Source organism: Ailuropoda melanoleuca, chromosome 7 (genome assembly GCF_002007445.2).
Source record: "Ailuropoda melanoleuca isolate Jingjing chromosome 7, ASM200744v2, whole genome shotgun sequence".
Classification (NCBI taxonomy): domain Eukaryota; kingdom Metazoa; phylum Chordata; class Mammalia; order Carnivora; family Ursidae; genus Ailuropoda; species Ailuropoda melanoleuca.
In genome coordinates, this window is record NC_048224.1 from 106,469,201 (window position 1) to 106,490,437 (window position 21,237).

General features: G+C 33.8%; 1 protein-coding gene across 1 annotated transcript in view; it reads right to left on the reverse strand.

The window, feature by feature from the left end:
- Positions 1–21,237, reverse strand: part of DACH1 (dachshund family transcription factor 1) — a gene marked incomplete at its 5' end in the record, with an annotated part of 415,054 nt that overhangs the window by 232,381 nt on the left and 161,436 nt on the right. Inside the window, one exon of the mRNA XM_011218601.3 lies at positions 5,683–5,798. Coding sequence (XP_011216903.3) covers positions 5,683–5,798 — 116 coding nt within the window. The remainder of the gene's footprint in view (positions 1–5,682; positions 5,799–21,237) is intronic.

Sequence of the window (21,237 nt, forward strand, 5' to 3'; positions counted from 1 at the left end):
GGGAACAAAAATCACAAAAATCTCCCAAATGCATGTCTACAACACCACACTTCAGCACCTCAGAGTACCTTGCTGAGCGACTTGCCAGATGTGGTAAGTTAATATGACCCCCAAATTATGTCTATATTCTAATGTAGGGAACCTATGAATGCCACTTTATGTGGAGAAACATATTTTGCAGATGTGATTATGTTAAATCTCGAGAAGAGAATATTTTCCTGGATTATCTAATGAACTCTAAATACAATCACAAATGTCCCTACAAGAGAGGCAGAAGGAAATTTCATCCACCCGTGCCTGCTTGCACGCGCGCGTGCTCACACACACACACACACACAGACACACACGGGAAAAGGCAGAAATCAGAGTGACGGAACCACAAACCAAGAAGAAATGCTGGCAGTTACTAGAAACTCGGAGTCAAGGAACAAAGGATCCCAAGAGCCGCCAGAGGCAGTGTGGCCCTGCTGACTCCTTGATTTGTCTGACTGATACCAATTTGGGACTTCTACAGAATTATGAGAGAATAAATTTTCATTTATTTAAGTCACCAAGAATGGGATAATTTGTTACAGCAGCCACAGGTAACTAACACAGTATCCAGTAAAAGTTTTAAAACGAAGTAAGTCATATGATGAAGTCTAATGTTTAAGTTGGCTTTTCAAAAAGGAAAAAAGAAAAAGAAGATATCTTCCTTTTCCCTTCAAGAAAAACATAAAGGGAACATGCATTAAGTACTGGTAAGTTAAATGCACTACCCTCAAAACGTCTAGTGATTAAACTTCACAAATGTTCACCACATATAAATGTATGAAAATGCATACATACACATACTACATAACATTAATGGTTTAAATCATTGATATCAGATTGACTCTTTGAGTAAAGCATTCAGTAGATTGTTATGTTTAATTTATTAGTGAAGACAATCAATCCACTCATGGCTGTTTTACTTGTACATTTTTCTGTTATCCTCATTTGTGAGTCTCCCCAGGGAATACAACATATTTGTTTTAATAAACTTCTCAACATACAAGGCACATTTCCACACTATGAGCTTTTTCCCCAGAAGTGGAAATGTTTAATGCATTTAAAATGTTACAAATGCTGATATTGCAAAAAGAGGTAGTTCAAATGTTGCTGGTTCTTAGTAGCACTTAGCCAGAAAAATAAACATATAAAAACTTTGAATATACTACTTTGAATTATAAATACAACTGAGAAGAATTTCCTATCTTTTTTTTTTTTTAAGAAAAGAATGTTTCAATGGGACTAACTCTGGATTGACATTGTCCTGATGTAGTATTTTTTCCAAAATGATAAAATTGCGCTTAAAATATCTTGCCTTTTAAGCATAATGCATGTGTATTTAAAATTGCTTTCTTTATCTTGAATGCATATTGGTTATGTGCCTATAAGGTCACAGTGAGAGAAAAGATATGTTCAAGAAGCAAAACTATAAATCATTCATTCAATTTGCGTATATTTAAATTGTTTTTTTAATAAGTCAAATGTAAATATTTGGGACTTACCAAGTTACTTCTTACTCCTTATATAAAATTGTATTTCAAAACTAGTTTGCATTCTGCCCTAAAGATAAAATCAGGAAGTTGGCCAAATACACTAGCCAAATTGCACTCCTGGCACAAGAGGGGAATATTTAGAATTCCTAAATAACTCTTTCCTTAATTGTAAAATACACACAATTCTATAAAAAGTATGAATGTTATTGGAACTCTGTTGCTAGGATAAATTTATTCCAAACTGGTATTTGTTATCAAAAATGATTTATGACATGTACTTAGTCCAAATAAATGTAGAGAGCACTATGGGGGGCATTGCGTTATAAGACTCTACAAAGAACCTTCTTTCTTTCATTAACTTCCACTTCTGGTTGCCATGGCATCCTGTGACAACCATAAATTTTGGAAATTATCACCATCTGCCCACGCCCCTTTCTAGGGTTACACACAAGCCCACTCAAGCAACCAAAATAACAAATAAAAACTTGATAAGCAATCTCAAAGTTTTTCTTTTAATAATAGACACCTAAGTACATAATATTAGGGCTGGGAAAATACTTTTTTTTTTTAAACATTAAAATAGTCTTTTTTTTTCCCCTGAGAAAACTTGTTTCCAGGAAAGATTATCATTTAATTCCAATGTTCAATTGTTGAAAAGAAAACATGAGGGAATGATTAGGAACAAATTGATAGATTTTTTTAAATTTGTCAAAATTAATAAATTTTCTTTTTAACAGGACCAATTTTGTCAATCTGTGTTCAAAGGTAAATTTGCATTGTTTATACTTTTCAAATGGTAATACTGGGAGTCCAAAAGTACAGGTCAATGTTCACAGGTAGGTTACAATTTACATCTTAGAAAGCTTTTGAGATTTTAGGGGCAAGGGTTGTTTCTTTTCTTTCTTTGTTTTCTTGAGGATTAAATGCTTGTTTGTTTTACTCGTTTTAGAAACATGATTTCCAAGACTTTTAAAGATACTGATATAACTATAGACTCTTGGAAATAAATTTTTAAAATTCCAAACCCACAGGTTAAAAACATAGTAGAAACATCATCAAACTAGTTTGCTTAATATCAACAATACTGATAATATAATTTCTTCATTAAGTTTTAAAAAATAACTAACACACCTCACATTCCCTATTTTAGGAAGCAAAAAAAATGTTTTTGTTTTTAAATGAAAGTAGTAGACATAGAAAAGAAAGTAGCAAATATAAATAAAGTCCTGGGACATAATTCTGTATATTCATAGTAAAACATATTCCCTGAATATACTAAGTTCTCCTTGGGAGAAAAGTGTTACACTCTTGAGAACTGTAAGATTTCTTTAAGACCATTAGATTTCTAGTTAATGTTTAAAGTAAATAATCCAAGGCATGGAGAGTGTTCAATTAAAATCTAAACTTCTCCATCTAGAAAAATTTTATACAGAAAAAGCAATCACATCGAATATATTAAGGTAACATCATTCATGAGCAATAGTCAAATTCCTGGCAGGTATAAAACTTTGGACAATCTATGAAAGTTGAAATTAAGTGAAATATACGTGGAATTCAAGAAACAAAACAGATCAACGTAGGAGAAAGGAAAAAAAAAAAAGAGAGAGAGGGAGGCAAGCCATAAGAGACTTATAACTATGAGAACAAACTGAGGGTGGCTGAAGGAGAGGTGGGTGGGGGGATGGGCTAAAGGGGTGATGGGTATTAAGGGGGGCATTTGTGGTGAGCACTGGTTGTTATAGGTAAGTGATGACACACAAATTCTACTCCTGAAACTCATATTACACTATATGTAAACCACCTAAAATTTAAATAAAAACTTGAAACAAACAAATAAAAAAAAAAGTAAGTGAAATAGGTAATAGTAAGGTCATGCTCCCCATGTCTTAAAGTCATTCGCTGGGCTCTGTAGAGCACTGAGCTGTTCAAAACCCACTTTTCAATCCATTTTATCCTCTTGATGAGCCTTTATTTCCTCATCCTTTTTTAGAACATGACTCTTCAAGGTCTTTTTCAATATAATGCTTAATAAACTTGAAAGAAATTCTGGTTTCTGGGCTCATGACTTACTGGGCAGAACAAAAGTAAACAAACAAACAAATAAAAAACATGTTTGAGAAGAACATCACAGCAACTGAAATACATGATATTGATCCTACTTCAAAAATGAATGTCCATAATAATGAGTCAAGTTTAAATTATCTTTGGTGTCTCTCTTCACCAAGCCAGGGAAGTATGTAACATGTTTCAGAAAGGGGTCTATGGAAAATAACTTAATATTTTGAGTTTCAGTTCTGGCATATGATCATCATTTAGAAATTTTACTTACCCTAAAGCTACGTGATGGTGTTAACTACATCAGGTGTTGCTTACTTAGATTGTGATAAAATCATCTTATTTCTTCACCACTTTGGTAATGAACTATTTATTGTCTTCCCCTTAAAAGATTAAATGTTGACAGATGATTTGGAATCAGATCTTCCCTATCTTATATGAATACAATCTAAAATACTTTTCACCCATAAGATAACCGCAATGCAAACTTTTCAAATACAGAACAATGATTATTAAAATGATTTTTTAAAATCCCCATAACACAGTTCATTGAGAAGCTAATTAAGTCAACAATTCTTTCTTCTAGCACACCTGAGTCTTTCAAGCATAAAACATGAACAGTTAAGATTTTAGTTACATCTAGCCTATAGGGTACCAAAAGATCACCAAATTATCGGATCAAGGAATTTTATCTAGTTAAATAAAAACAGTTAAATTTAACAAAACACTGCCTATTTCTTTTCTGAATCTCAAATTTGGAATTAGAATTTCAGCCAGTGTGATTCAATCACTTGAGAAACAGACTAATTAAACAAATGGAAATGATGATACTCATTCTGTAATTGGGTCATTTTCAGCTATTGATTTCATTTTTCTGTCTCAATTTTTCATCTGCAAAATTCGCATAAAAATACAACTCTCCGTGGCACTTTAAAAAAATTTGCTGTTTGCTGTTAAGTATACACCATGGTACCTTACTGGGAAAAGATTAAATATATAAAATGAACAAATAGTTTAAATTCAACTCAACAGATGTTTGATAAATGTCCACAAAGGTGAAAGAACTGTTCAGATGTTCTCACAAAAATAAAGGTGAATCAAAATAGTCATGCTTTCAAAGAGCTTTCTACCAAATTTGAAATATGAAATCATATTATCCATGATGGTAACATACCATCAAGAAAGAAATGTTACAAAATAAAAAGAAAACACTGATACGGGAATTCAGAGAAAAGAGGAAGACCCTCTCCTCATCTTGGCAGATTATTCTTCCTGTATCAGTTTGTGTTACATGGCAATTGTGTTTATATTATACCTCTTCACTAAACTCCCGTGATGGTAAGAATGAATGCAAATAAAATCATCGTCATTATTTATTTTAATTTGCTCATCGGTCTGGATGAAACATGGGAAGTGGGCAAACATGTGTAAGTAAATAAAACACTCAGTGAACATATCCAAGGGGTAGAACCAAATGAGTTATTTTTACATCTAGTGCATTATTAAAGTTGTTTGTGGTATGGAACTTACACAGTCAAGACTATTCTTTTTTCTTGCATATTTTTAAAATTCCGGAAATGAACATCTTTCAGATGTTTCTAATGGGAATGTATTCATACTATAGTTTGAAAAAAATAGGAGATATTTTATTGACATAGTTACTGTATTGTTTGGATGCAATTCAATCTATTTCAGAGTTCTTACGAATGAAAACACAAATTTAGAATCCAGAGACCTGGATTTGAATAACCACTAACAGTTACAAGCTAATTGACCTTGGGAGAGTCACTTGATTCTCTCCTAGCTTCGATTACCTACCAGGAAAATAGAGATAATAATTTGTTGTTTGAAATTACTGAGAGGATTAGTTAGAATCACTCCTAGCACTGTGCTCAATTTAGCCTCTTTCATTTTATTTTAAATAAAGAAATGATGATAACCACAATGCAGTTTTGCAAGAAATTCTCATCGGTAACATTATGTTAGGGTGCACAAAGCGCAACTGATGGGTATAAATATCCATGTAAATATACATATACATATATAAAAGCTATGGTATCAGCTGATTTTTAGTGTTTTTGGCATAAATGGGTAGTATTCTTACCTGTTGGTGGGATTATCCCAGGAGACATGAGGCCAGGGACAGAATGTGGCATGATATGAGAGTTCTCTGGGGAGGTGACACTTTGAGTCCTCTTAGGAGGCCTTCCAGGTCTAGAACTGAAACAAACAAACAAACAAAAAATTTTTACAATTAAGCTGTTGTCTTACACATCATTTCAAAGTTGTTTCAAGTGGTAACATGGACTGTAAATAAATTTGTTTCAAGGACGGTTGCTTTTGCAGTTAGATGTAATAGACTTCCATCACTAATTAGATTACATGCTGAATTCATTTTCCTCATTGAAGATCAGCCACTCTTGATGCATAATTCATAGCCTGCACCTCGTTACCTGCTTCTTCATATTAATATCTATACACAGTTTGAATTGCCTCGTTTGCATATGCTAAAGTTCTGCATGCAGCCTTCAGCACGAAAATTATGCACTAACTTGTAATAATTATTACAGTCAGCCTGCTATTGATTTATGAGACTTTTAAAAACCAAATATGTGTAGTACTTGTAATGAATGATATTTTAAGGTTCTTCAGGAAATTAAAAGGCAATGGCTGCCTAAGGAAATGTTCTGCTTGTTTGATTTAATACTACAGTTAGCTGGGAGGTGGAATGAAAGAGTGATTCAGACCTATAGCACATTTTTCGATGATATGTTTTATTACTTCGCACTGCTAGCCTGATATCTAGATGATAAATGACAATACATATCTAATGTGTGAAAAGGTCTTGCAATTTCTTTATTTTTTGTCATTTAAAAGATAAGTCAAGTTATCATTTAACCCTATTCTATTTAAATGAACAGCCCCACTAGGTTGCTTTACTTTTAATACACTAAAGTGAATTGGAAAGGCTTAGGATTATTTGCGGGGCATATGTGAGAAACTGTCAAAATAGCATCTTATATCTGCCTTTGGATAAATAAAAATACATTGTGTTTGTGTTTAAGTGGTACTTGTCCTTTACATGACTATTGCATGAGATTAACTTTGAAAATTATAAAAGCAGAAGGTGAAAAGAAAGTAAGGGTTTACTATTTTTGCTTGAGAATAACATGAAGAATATAATTTTAGCAATTCTTGAAACAAATACACTTAGCGTTATGTTTCTCCTTTCTTCCCCTGTATCATGAATGCACTTTTATGAAATGCTTTTCCATCATCTGGCCAATATGTGCCTAGATGTCTCAGAACCTCCAGAAAAAAGCCTTCATAATTCATATTTCCAAGTTAGCCTCAACTGAGATCCTTTGCCTTGTCAGAAGATTCAAAGATCTTACCTTTATTATTTAGTGTAAGTAATATATGTGATCATTTAACAAAAAATTATTAAGCACTTGCTGTTTTCAAAGCAGTACACTGTGGAGATTAAGTTGGGAAAATGGGTTCTTTAGTCTTCAGGAGTTTATGCTCTTGCCTAAGGGGGGCAATCTGCATAAATAACTACGGCGCACACCAGAATGTGCTAAGTGTCATAAGGAAGTTGCAATCTGAATACTAATTGGAGGTTAGGCTGGATGATGATACTTCCATGTTGAAGGAAGGGAAATAAGATTTCATGGCAGTAGAAGCATTAGAAGAGAATTCTGCAGGATGAGTTAGGTAGGCATGGAGAGGAAAACAATGGAAGAAAAGTGCACTCCAGTGAGAATATGAGAGAGGAATAGAAACATGACAATGTATGAATGTGCAGGATGATCTCCAGTGAGCCAAAATAGGTCAAGGAAGATAAGGAGCAAAGATGGCTAATGCTAGATTTACTGCCTGGGGCCAGATCTTGAAGGGCTTTGAACCAAAAGCAAGGAGACTGTGAGTTTGTTTTGCTATTCTGTAAGGATGCTCTCCTTCATATTGTAGTATCTGACTGGCTACTTATTCTTATCTGTCATTATTATTCTTCATCTTCAGCTGTTCCTTTAACTCTTGTTATTTGCCTAGGGTTAATCAACAGCTCTCTGATAGTCTCCATTCTTCCTGAGTAATCCTGCTATTGACATCCCTGAGATGCTAAGAAATAATGGCTAAATGTATATCTACAGCCTAGGGTCTTCCTCCTGTGATTTAGACAGATTAACGCCTGTCTACTAGAAATCTCTGCTTAGATGTCCTTTAATAAAATCTAAGATTCAGCTTGTCCAAATCTGAACTCAGCATCTTCCCCATTAAAAACAATTTCTCTTCCCTGCTTCAGCAAAACGGTACCTAACAGACTAAGCCTAAATTCCAGGACTCATCTGTGTCTCCCCCCACCCTTGTACACTCAAATATCATCCCAATGAAGATGTATTTCTGATCCATTCTCCTTTCTTTATCCCTACTTCTATCTTCCAGGTCAATCCCTCATTTCTTATTTGACCTACTATTACAACCTTCTGAACTCTTCTAAGATCTACATCCAGCTTCATTCCACTATAAAGCCTAGAGTTCAGAGTCAAGACAACTCTCCATACTGATCTCAGAAGGATTTTTCTAAAATGCAAATTTGATGTTTTCCATTTGCTTAAAAATATCAGTAGTTCTTCATAAGACTCAAACTCCTTATCATGGCACCAAGGCCTTCCAATGCTTGGCCCCTGCCTACTTTTCCAATCTCACCATTTTATTCTCACATTCATGGTCCCCCTGAATGAAGAGTGTCACAAGTTGCTTTGGTCTCCCATTATACCATCTTTACAGATGCTGTCTCTTTTGCCACTCTATGCCAAGTCACCCTCATCCCCATTTCACCTGGCTAAACTTAGCTAAACTTTAACTATCCTTCTTACTAACCACTTCTAGTTAGTAGGCTTTCTATACACTATGATAACCCACGGTGAACAAGTCAATTACAGCTCTCTCTGCGCTGATCGTAGTAATCTGTGCATTTGTTTTACTCTTCAGCATACATGGCAGAAAGTGTATAAAATATATCTTTGTGTCCTAAAAACTTAACTCAGTGCCCAGATTACTGTATATATATAATATATATATATATATATATATTTATTTATTTATTTATTTATTTTCTTTCCTTTTTCTTTTTTTCACTGTATGTATTTAAATAAGTTTTAATCCAATTTAGTAAGTCCTTTCCCCCAAATTTGTCAAGTACCCTACCTCATCCATTCCAGTGGTTTTGAAGTTTCCAGGAAATGAAAAGTAAGGCATGACAAAAGTGTGGAATTTTTAGTCTCAGGATGACCCTAAATTACATCAGAGGTCCAGAGAAAGAGCACAGAGATATTGAGAGATCTCAAGCAAGATGCCATGGGGAAAGTGGGAAAGGAAAAGGAAACTAACATTTGGAAGTTTTAGCCCTTTAATTTGTTTTGCTTTTAAAGGAAATGTAACTGTTTAAGAGTACTCTATTATTCAGGCCACGGGAGCTATCCTCACTGCCCTCACTCTGGAAGTGGAAGTCAGGCTACTAAGTAGGAACACTTTAGTTCACGCTGTGATTAGAATAGACCCAGTGGGCTCCTTTCACCCCAGATATCTCCTGCCCAATCTATCACACTGCCTCAAATTCCACCAATAGAGATTTACTGCTTTCAGTCTTGAAGCCTTAAGATCTTTTAAAGCCTTCCATTAAAATGCAAATACCCCTGGTGGTAGTAACACCCTAAAGCCATCAACTAGCACCCTACTGAGGATTACTTTAAAATTAGAAGAGAGCACAGTTTTGGGATACCTGTCAAAGAAGGAGGGGACTGGAAGAAAAGATTTGGAAGGATAGTCAAGTCACTTACCCTTGAATAAGAATTTTCAAGAATAAGAATTAGACCCCTAGAACCTTTCATATGCCTCTCAGGAGGCATAACTTCCTGCCAGAGGGGGAAGTTAGAAGGTTTATTTATTAACAAGACCTTCTTCTATCCTTTGTGACCTACAGTTTGGTTAGGTCCTCTTTGATGGGTTTGGTATTTTACTTTTACTGCAGTCTTAGTCACTAACTGACAGAGAGTTTATCTCTAGGGAAGAGCACCAAACTGTAAAATACTTGAATATTTAAATTATTTTCCACAGAGCTTTAGGGAAATTCCAAGAGAACACTGTGGTACTGTGGCTTTCTGGACACACAGGTATTGTCTTGACAACTCAGTCTTCAAATACTGGCTCTACCAATTTACTAGGAAGTGTGGCCTTGATCAAGCCACAGGTTAGCTGTAACTTCTCTGAAAACATCTGATTAAATTAAGATTTTCTTTTTTAAGTGGACCTGTTTACTTTGTAAGAAAGAAATTACTCTTGGAAAGAAAAATATAAACTTAACTGAAAAGAGGAAATGAAACAATTAGCAAAAGCATTTCCTGTTGGAATGATCAATGGCCTCAGTAGTAGCCACCTTCAAGCCTCCTTATCTATAACAGTAACCCAGCTCTACCCCAGAGGATTAGAATAGCTGAACTTTCCTAGTTCTAATCAAAGCAAAAGACCTCACTTAAATAAATTATTACCCTTAACAGCTTGAATGAAATCAAATTTATGACTTTAGTAATTGTTTTTGCCAGCTTTACACATGAGCCATAGTGCAGTCTTTAGTATTTTCAACCATCTGCATTGAAAGAGTAGAGCAATGGCTTAGAGGTGTCCAAATCCACACTTAATATCTCACTTACTTAGGAATCCACCCAGGCATGCTCTTTCCTGCAGTTCTGAATAAAAAAGCTTTCTTTTCTAGACAGATCCCTGGGCAGATGTCTCTCCTTAGTTCACACCATTAAATCAGTCTCATGCTAATTTCTGTCTCTCTCCCACAACTGTATAATGTTTACCAACTCTTCCTAGTCCATTATTGTACTTATTCAGGATGAAGTCAAAATCTACTTTAACAAAAGAAAACGAAAGTGATGTGAATTAATAAGAAGCTAAATGCATCCAAAGAGTGAAGGCATTTAAAATGTTAGAGGGAGGGTACATCAGAGTTTTCAATCCCCAGCCTTCTCCATAGACATAATCTTCTGCTAATCTTTTCCATAGTTTTTGAGAAATTAAGTTCAATTTTCTTCCTGAGAGTTGGAACAGAGAAACGTGTAAAACCCAGAAAGAGACTGTGATGGTTTTAATTTAGGAAATGCAAAAGTAGCTACCTAGCAGAAATTCTGGTTCCAAATCCTACCCGCTTAAGGAAGGGTTCCATTCAAACATTCAATTCATTCATCTATCTATCTGACAGAAAGGAACTACTATAAGACAAGCAATGGGCTAGACATTAGCGTTGCAAGAATAAAGATACACTCCCTTCTTTGAAGAGGAAGACAAAATGAAATAGCCTGTGAAATAATAGGGCAGAACTAAAATACATAGCAGCAAGTGAGCATTGAATTTAGTCTTGGAATACAAACAAGAATTTAGGGGTGAAAGTATCTTGCTCCATGAATCTACAAGAGTTCATTTGCCTTCTCCCGAGGAAAATTCCAATTGTGTGTTTATATTCTGCATAATTTTTTTCTAGTAAACTACTTCTACAAAGCCAAGCTGAAATATATGAGAACTATAACTAAATATATGGTCAAATATTTAAGATACACACACATTCATATTTCTAATTGGAAACGTAAAATTTCCTTAATGATTTACATATCCACTTGAACATTTTGAAGTCACGGAAGAGTGATGTTTATAAGGAGATTATGACCAAATCCTTATGTTCTAAGTGAAACGAAAAAAGCAAGAGAAAACCTGCAGATATGCACATAACCGAGCACTAGAGAGATAGGGAAATTAAGTAAAAAAGCAATGAACATACATAGAAAAAAGACTGGAAGGAAACATACTAAAATATTAGAAGGGATAATCACTGGTTGAAGTAATACATATTTTTTCTATATCTGAAGATTTTAGATTATCTGCCAAAAGTATATCTTAATTTAAAATATAAACACAAAATTTTTCATATTAATTTGTTTAACACTTTAATGACTGGCCATATTGTTTAGATAATTCATTGTGGACAAACCGTGATCCTGACTAAGCTTGATCAGTGCCTGAGATTTACCTCTACACATAGCAGAAACTAGATATAATTTATCCTCTTAATCTTTATTCTATAGTTCAATTCTAAAATATCTAATAAAAAGCAGATAATTATATGTAAAAATATTACCTTGTGAGAACTATACAATTAATCTAAAATATGAAAAGTACAAATAATCATTGATATCTTCCAGATTAAATCGACCTCATAAAATAGATCCATTGAAATAAAAAATGCAAAGAACCTCTGAAGATTAATATATGCATATATTTCACTAAAAGAAGCAGCTGATTTATAATCCTCAGTTTATAAATGGGTACTTTTCCCTTAGAAAGATCTTGCTAACTTGCTAGTTGAATTTTTTTTTTCTGCTTTCTGAAAGAAAACAATATAACTAATCCAGAAAGTGTATGGTTACCATATTTTCCCTTTGCATGGAGCTTTTTTTTTCTCTATAGACAGCAAAACTTATAAAGGATACATTACTTTTTTTTTGCAATGATGGCAAATGTAAGCACTTTCTCAGTCTCATATCTCTCATTTGTTTGGACTTTCTGTGTTCTCTGTGTAGGTGTGTATCCCCAGCCATGTGTATTTCTCAGTACAAATAGATTATGAACTAACTCACGAAAGAGATGATTTTCTACAATCACCAAAATACCAAGTTCCACAGAGCAGGCACTTAAAATATCACCAGCTGACACCTGAAGAGCACCCTCGGATTACTGCTCATGAGCACAAAGCACCCAATAGTCCTTCAACTCTTTGTAAGGCAGGTGTTATAAACTGAATTGTGTCCCCCCGCTCCCACATCCATACGTTGAGACCCTAACTCTAATGTGATGGTATTTGGAGATGGGGACTTTGGGAGGTAATTAAGTTTAGATGAGGACATATGAGTGAGGAACTCATGATGAAATTAGGACCCTTATAATTAGAGACACCAGAAAGCTTGTTTCTCTCTTAGTTATGTGATGACACAGTGAGAAGGCCATCTACAACTGATGAAGAGAGCCATCACCAAAAATTGACCATGCTGGCACCCTGATCTCAAACTTCCACCTCCAGAACTATGAGAAAATAATTTTCTGTTGTTCAAGTCACCCAGTCTATGGTATTTTGTTATGGCAACCCGAGCAAGATTAAGATAGCAGAAAATTTTCTATATATCTGAACAAATACATATACAAACACAAAATAAAATTTCCTTTGAAAAATAATTAAAAATAATTTTTAAAAAATGTTCTGTGCTCAAATTGATTTGGGAAATGCCCACTTAATTCTATTAAAAGTGTGTGTGTGTTTTGGAAGAACTTCACAAATTCCCAAAGCTTCTAATATTTTTGTTTCATGGGACAGTTTCTCAGAGTTTTCATTAAGCTGATATATATTATAAATCTCTAAGAATGTAGTAAAATAGGCATTTGTGAAACTTAGTTTATCATGAAACATGTTATTTCTAGTGAGTTTGTTTATTCCTAGTGGAATACGTTCTTCCTAACAGTATGCTTATATTTAAACTATGGAAATCCCCCATGCCTTAACATTACGAAGCCATGCTGTGTCATAGGTCACATGACAATTGTCACATGTGAATTATTCTCTAAGGACAAGAAAAGCAGGAATTCACATATTCTACAGAGTTGATGTAAGACTTGATAATTACTCAAAACACAAGGTGAACATGAATAAACTGAAATCATCACTAACAAAAACAAAAAGGAGTTGGAATTAGCTATTCTGGTCAGGAAGAATTATTCTTTCCTCTGACTTTAAAACTCACACTATCTAAGCCTGAAATAGTATTAGAAATTTATCTAACACAAAACCTGTTGCACAGGTCATTGACAAAATATCTGGGTCTCCAGCTTAGTTGGAGCTATTAAATACTGAATAAAAAATTATCCCCAAAAGAGTTATAACATATTGTAATGTGACTAAGCTACTCTTGCACATTCATATATTGAGTTAACAAATAATGACAGCCAAAACACTAAAAAGAGTCCCTGTTGGACAGGTTACATAGTTGGGATAATCTAGTCCTTACTGTTTACAAGCTCCTCTCACCTTTTTTAGAATCTATACGTAAGGGCCACATTAAAAGATTCTTTAAAGTTTATGTAATATATTTAGTTATATTAATCTCAGAATTAATATAATAATTTTAATTTCGTTTCCTTAATTTAAGGAATATGTTTTTTTAAGATTGACTTTTATTAAAGCATATTATATGAATTATTTACTTACATCAATGGTAAATGACACCTTAAAAGTATATCTAGGGATTCATCATAAAAATATATTCAGATTATTAATGGATTAAAAAGCAGTTTAATGTAATTTAAAGTTTAATCAAAAATATAAATGTTTAATATTATTTATTTTTACCTTTCCATAGCATATACTGTACATACATATCCACATATATGCTCTTTCTTCCAGTGAGGATACTGCTTGCAAATGTTGTTTAGCAACATTTTTGTCTAGAAAGCTAAATATTTTTAACCTTTTAATCACCTTATAATTTTCTCCTCTTCTCATAAGCCTTTCAAGCCACAACTGGGTCTACCACAAAACATCTTTTTTATAATTATCTGCAAAGAATGACTATGATCCCTTAAGGGACAAATCCTAAAATAATTAGAAACAATAGTACATGAATTTGTTAAGGTTTTGAGAAGATTTAATACTTTATTGGCTTCTTTTTCAGAGTTCCTGTCATAGCTCAAAATCATATTCACATGAAATTTAAATCTAATATTAAAAGATATTCCAACTAAAATTGGCAATATCTAAACTGATCTTTTATACAAACTATAGGCTCCATAGTCACAAAGAAAAAGCTTTATTTCTTAAAATTTTTCAATTTAAATTTCAAATTCAATAGATTTTCTTTGCAATTACTGTTAGCTAGATTTTGTTTGAACCAATAGTAATGTATAAAGTCTTTTATGTCACTGGCACATACCATGGTCTGCTCCTAAATGTGTAGTGTCTCTGGTTGACTATTAATCTATTTTTATAGATCATTTTGAATTTGACCCCAAAATACACCCATTGCTCCAATCGCACAATAATACCCAACTCTCCTCCGTAGCAGGTGCCATTTCCAATACTCTGAATGCCCTCTTCCCAAGCGTTTTCATTTTACTGTGGAATAGTACATAAAAGAATAAAATAATCACAGTTGTATTATATTATCTAACTGGTAGGCAGACACTGGGCTAAGTTCACTATGTGATCTAACTCCTAATATTTGTAACAATCCTTTAGGATAGGTATTATTATTATCCTTACTTTGCTGATGAGAAAATTGAAACACAAGAAAGCCAAATGCCATACTCAATATTTCACACATAAAAAGGAGTAGGGTGGGATCGGGATGGGGTTTAGGATAAACAGGCAAAGGAGAGAGGTTTCTTAGGGCAGAGAATATACTATACATGATACAATAATGGTGGATACGGGTCATTCTACATTTGTCCAAACCCATGGAATATACAATACCAAGAATGGACCCTGATATAAACTACAGACTGAGAGATTATGATGTGTTAATGCAGGTTCCTTAATTGCCACAAATGTACCCCTCCAGTGGGGTTGTTGACAATGGAGAAGGCTGTGCATGTGTGAAGGCAAAGGGTATATGGAAATCTCTGTACCTTCTGCTCAATTCTGTTATAAACTAAAACTTCTCTAAAAAAGCAAGTCTTAAAAAAAAAAAAAGTGATAGAGACAGGTTGTGAACCAAGGCAATCTGATCCAGAGGCCAAACCCTGAGCACCAAGCAACCTGCCTCTGTAGCATTTGTTTGCTCATTTAGTCAACAAACATTAAATGTTAATGTGCATGACCTTATAATGTGTTCTGGAAATACCAATAAGATACTGTCCCTGAATTCAAGTAGCTCAGTCTATTTTTGGAAATAGACATATAAAGAATTGCAATAAATCATGTTAAATACAGCAGTAAAAGTTCCAAGGGAATGTTGTAGAAGTATCATAGTAGGGGTACCTCCGGAAAGAAGAGATATCAGCAAACAGGGGTTAGTCAACTGAAGAAGAAGAGAGTGGACTGAGTAAGGAAACATCCATAGAAGCACAGCCCTCCCTTACACATACACACAAGCACACACTTCTGTAATGAAATCCTGAAGTACTCAAATCCAGGCTCATCTTTCTTCCTTAAAATGGTAAGTATCACACAGCCTAGCACATAATCTTTTACAAATAGTTTCATAGGTCATACTCATCTCTCCCTATGGTCTCCATACTTCTGACCTTGGGAAATGTGCTAGACATGTCAGTAGGCACTGATTTTTGGTAAAATCTTTTTAGGACATTATGATTCATTTATCTATTTTAAATGTATCTATTATGCAGTAAATGTTTCATTTTAGGGGAACTCAAAAGAAGTTGGTGTTATATAATCAGTTGTGTAGACGAAATCTGACTCTAACCAGTAATTAATCCATCTCCTTTTCAATATTTTACTCTGACAGGGATTGTATCCAGAACAAGGAAACTCATTAACGGTGCAACTGAGTTTTATCATTTTTCTATAATTTTTATCTCAATCTTGATCACACTTGCTACTATATTTAAGTAAGCTGTAGGCCCAACGCCAGGTTTAAACTCACAACTCCGAGATCAAGAGTTATCTGCTCTTCTGACCGAGCCAACCAGGCACCCCTACTACATGTTTTTTAATATACAAGATGAAAATATTTTATAAAGAAATAATCACTAACCAACAACAATGAGGATGAAAAAAACTATAGTAAATTGCATCAATGTTGATGTTCTAAAGCAATCAGAATCATAAATTTCTGGTAAAGTAAATCTACAGGAAAAAAACCATTTGGTAGAAGCATCTGCACTGATAAATTACAAAAGTAGATGCAACAGTTATGTTTGTATTAAACTATTGTTGCTTAGAGAAGTAGCTTCAAATGAGGGTTAAAAACAGAATTGATGAAATCAGAGCTACGAACATCTTGTCTTCCTGCTTGTGAATACAGAGGTCAAATGGCAGACTCAACCTAAAATACATGTTTTCACTTTCCACTGACAAGTTATTTGTTGGCTACAGCTGAAGAAAATGTACATAACTAATTTATCTGAGAAAACTGTTAAGAAAAAAATACATTCACCATTCCCCTCCACTGTGTAACGCATGGGGAGCTGTCAAGAAATGTAGTCATGAAGCACAGAGAGTCACATACCACCCCCAGAATTCAGAGACCTCCTGACAACTTTTTGATACTCCCAGGAGAATCCTAGGCCTATGAACTAATGAAAGGATTATATTAAGACAGACAAAGATATGCTGTTTCCAGCCTGCCGAGATTTAATAACATGCTTAATTCATTATCTGACATAGATGTTACATAAGCACCAAACATTGCTATTAATATGATTTACCTTAATTGAATTCTATTTAATACTTTATGAAAGTGTTTTCTTTAATGAATGGCCTTTTAATACTAATGCTCAATATTATAAGAAATTATGATATAAATTGCCTGTACCACAGAGTTGAAGAAGACATCGACAATTGTCCTTTCAAGCTTGAATAGACATTGTTTTATCATGGGAGTTTTTTTTCTCCTAGAATACTGTGTAGAGGCTGCTCTTTAAATCCCAACCATTATGTTAATTTCTAAATTTCTGCATTTATTTATCTATACCCAAATCATAATCCAAAATGCTAAAAAAAAGTATTGCCTTAATAGTGTTACATAAAATGACTAAATGATAAGGACTTACATTTAGAGCTGACATATTTATATGTACCAGGAATTCTTCTGAGCACCTCATGTGTATCCTTTCACTTAATTCAATGATTTTGTGAGTTAGAAATATTTCCATTTCATTAATATGGGAACTGAGGCAGAGATATGTTAAGACCCAGTGCTACTATGAATCAAAGTATAGATCTTCTCAATCATTGGTTCAAATGGAAAAAATTGTTTCATGGCTAAATATTGTGGCCAGCATTATTTTACAGAGAATTCTAGGAAGATACAGCTATTACATTTATTTTTTAAAGCAAAATGATGAAATTCTGTATTTCAGTTGATTTCTTTATCTATTAGAAGGACTTTCTGATATCTAGAACTCTGCAGTGGATGCATGCTCAGAAAAAATGGTTCTCAAAGTCCATGAGTCTACATCTGATGACACATTCCAATGTGTTCCTTTCTTCCAAAATTATTAGAGCCCACAGACATGTGTTGGGTAACCACTGGGTACAAAGACCTGTCCTAGATACTATGACAGAGACAAGGACAAGAAAATACAACCTTTTCTTCAAAAAGGAATTTCTTATTTGTAGAATATATAGTTACTTATGATACTAAGTCTCAAGTGATTTAAAAAAAGAGTAAATTTTCAAATACTATAAAGAGGGAATCAGCATTTGCAGTGGGTCTTGAAACATGAGTGTGGACTTTGACTGATGGCGACAAGTGAGAAGGCATTGAAAGTTTCAAACAGCATGATCAAGGGCTCTACAGAAAATGAGAAATAATGGGTAGGTTAAGGCCTTAATGGATGCTCCATTTGTACAGAATTTCTAGACCATCTTTATAGATTTAGTATGTTTCTTATGTGCTTTACTGTCCTGGCTATATTGTAAGATTTGTGAGGAAATAACCAAGGCTAGTTTTCTCTGTAGCCCTCTCTGACCTTCCAGTACAGAGGGCAGTTAGGTAATTGGGTGAATTCTGTAGTACTAATACAACCAAAAGGGGTGGGTGAGCTTGGTAACTGAAGGACGTGTTGTAAAAGGCAAGGAAAATATTGAGGGTCGAAGAGTGGGTTTTCAAAAGGGGCAATGCATCATCTAATTATAGGTTTCATACTTAGTATTTAATACTAACCGAATTTAGTATGTGATTGTCATTAGGCTAAATACTTTGATATGCATTGTATGATTTAACCATCACAGTAACTCTATCAGAAAAATATTGTCATTAGGTCCATTTTACAGATGAATGGAATGATGGAGAGAGGAGAAATAACTCGAATAGACCGTAGACTGCTAAGTTAGAAGAGCTGAATAGTATCAGGTCTGACAGCCAAATTCCACTCCGAATGGCCATACTAATCATAGAAATGTTTCAGCTCTGAAGAAATTTACATCAGAAGTGAATAGCCATATGTAGATGAATTTTTGAAATTTACTTTCACGACTGCATTCTATTCTACGACTCCAAATGTACTTATTATTTTGAAATACATGAACTATTTTGAAAAATAATTGAATGTTCCTGCCTCCATACCTTTGCACTTGCTCTTTTTGCTTCCTGGAATGCTCTTCAGTTAGAGGTCTCCATGCCTCACCTTCCCTAATGCCCACACATCATGTCACTGGGTCCAGTTAAGAGTTCTGCTCCTTCGCCCCAATGTATGTTTAGTCTGAGTATTGTTCAGAAGTACTATATATTTACATGCTTATTAGCAACTGTGATTTGTCCAGATAAGCACCATGTGGGAAAGAATTTTTTAATACATTTTGTTCACTGCTATATCCCCCAAATATAGGAAGAGTGGGGACTCATTTAGTACCTAGTAAATGAAAAAAATGAATGAGTGGGTGAAGGAAGGAATAGATGCTCACTGCTGATCTATGGCCTTCTAAATCTACATTGTCTTCATAGCATTTAAGTACCTGAGAGGCTGGAGCTATGACATGTCAAAGTGTTTTGTATGGTGTCAATTTGATAATGATGATAAAGTGGAAGGCCACTGCATTTTTGTGCTCTTTGCATTATCCTACCTCTACCTAACTGAATACTGTGGATCTGTCTTAGTGCTTCAAAATGATGTGGTTGGAAGGAGAATACTCCATAAATTTTTAAACTAATTGAAATACGTGGAGCTTGAAATCATCAATGAGGGTATTCTATGCCCAAATATGTACATTTTTGAACTTGGTTTTAAAATCGGACGCATGTATTTGAAAACGTAATTCATACTTCCATAATAAGGTATGCATTTCTAATTATTTGATTTAATTGATGCATCTACATGTCATCAAAAATAAACCATCTGGAGACTAAAACTTTATTCTGATAGATTCTTCCCTGCATATGCATGATTATATACAAAAGTCCTAAGATATTGCATTTAATTACATTGTAAGACACTATTATTCAAAATATGGCACCAGAACATTTCACTTATTATTTGGAAAGTTTAGACAGATTCCCATTTTACACATTTAAGGAAATAGGTTAAGTAATTACAGGCTTAAAAAATTACAAAAAACTAAAAGAAAACTATACTTCAGGTAATAAAGAACTTTATAAGCATGACATTGGAGTCAGGAAATATTTTTAAAATGATTGATAGAATTATCTGGATAGAAATTAAAAACATTTTCAGGAAAACTAATGTTGAAAGATTAGTGACAAAATAGAAAAATATGTATATCAAAGACAAAAGATTATTGTCTTTAATTTATAAACATAAAGAGTCCAATATTAAATGGTAAAAGAATACAATTAAGAAAAATACAAATATATAAAAATCATTTTTTTAAAAAAAACACATCCCCACTAGTAAAAAGGGAATTCAGGATCAAATCAAATACAAAATATCATATTCTGTCCATCACATTGGCAAAGCTGAAAAATACTAACACAACAATGATAGAAGTACATACACTGCATATTTGTCAAGGACCGGTGGCCTAATGTATCAAAAATGCTTTACTTTCTTATTAGTTTTTTGATATCTTCTAAATATTTGGCAATGAACAAGGTTTTGCTTTGTTTTGGTTTGGTTTTAATCAGGAAAGCAATAAAGTAGAACATCCAAGAGATGGATTCAGTGATATTAAAAGAAAATTATTTTTCAAACACCAGGAAAAACTAACATGTAATGCTCTGAAAATATTAAAAGTAAATTGCGTATGTAGAGAAGAGTATTTTATTTTAGAAGCATTAGCATAAGGTGAATATAAATAATTAGAAGTAGGTCCTAGCTTGCCTGCACATTAGGAGCATAACCTCTAGACTTTATTGACTAGAATTTATAACCTGGCTATTTGCCTTAGGGCAAGTTTAGCCTCCAAAAGTCCTATATATCAAGAGGAGCTGCAAATGCAAAGAAATATTTTTGCCACAAAATATGTCAAAGAGTTAAAAAATGATGAAAAATGAAGACATGTGGATAGCTAGCTACATAAAAAACTCAGCTTTACCTGAACCTTAAGGTGGTCAGCTTTCGAATTGCATTTCTTTTTTTTATTAAAATTTAGTCTGACTTTCTGAAAACTAGCTTTATTTTCCTAAACATAGGGCTTCTTTAGACCTCAAAAATGAATTTTATTAAATCTCGAGGTCTCCCTGTTTGAGTGAGAAAGAGCAGTACTGTAGCGCTTCCTTATCTGTGAGGGGGATATGTTCTAAGACCCCCAGTGGATGCCTGAAACCACAGATAATACCAAACTCTCTATATATTATGTTTTTTTCTTACACATACATACCTATGATAAAATGTAATCTATAAATTAGGCACAGTAAGAGATTAACAACAATAATTCATAATAACATAGAACAACCATAATAATATACTATAA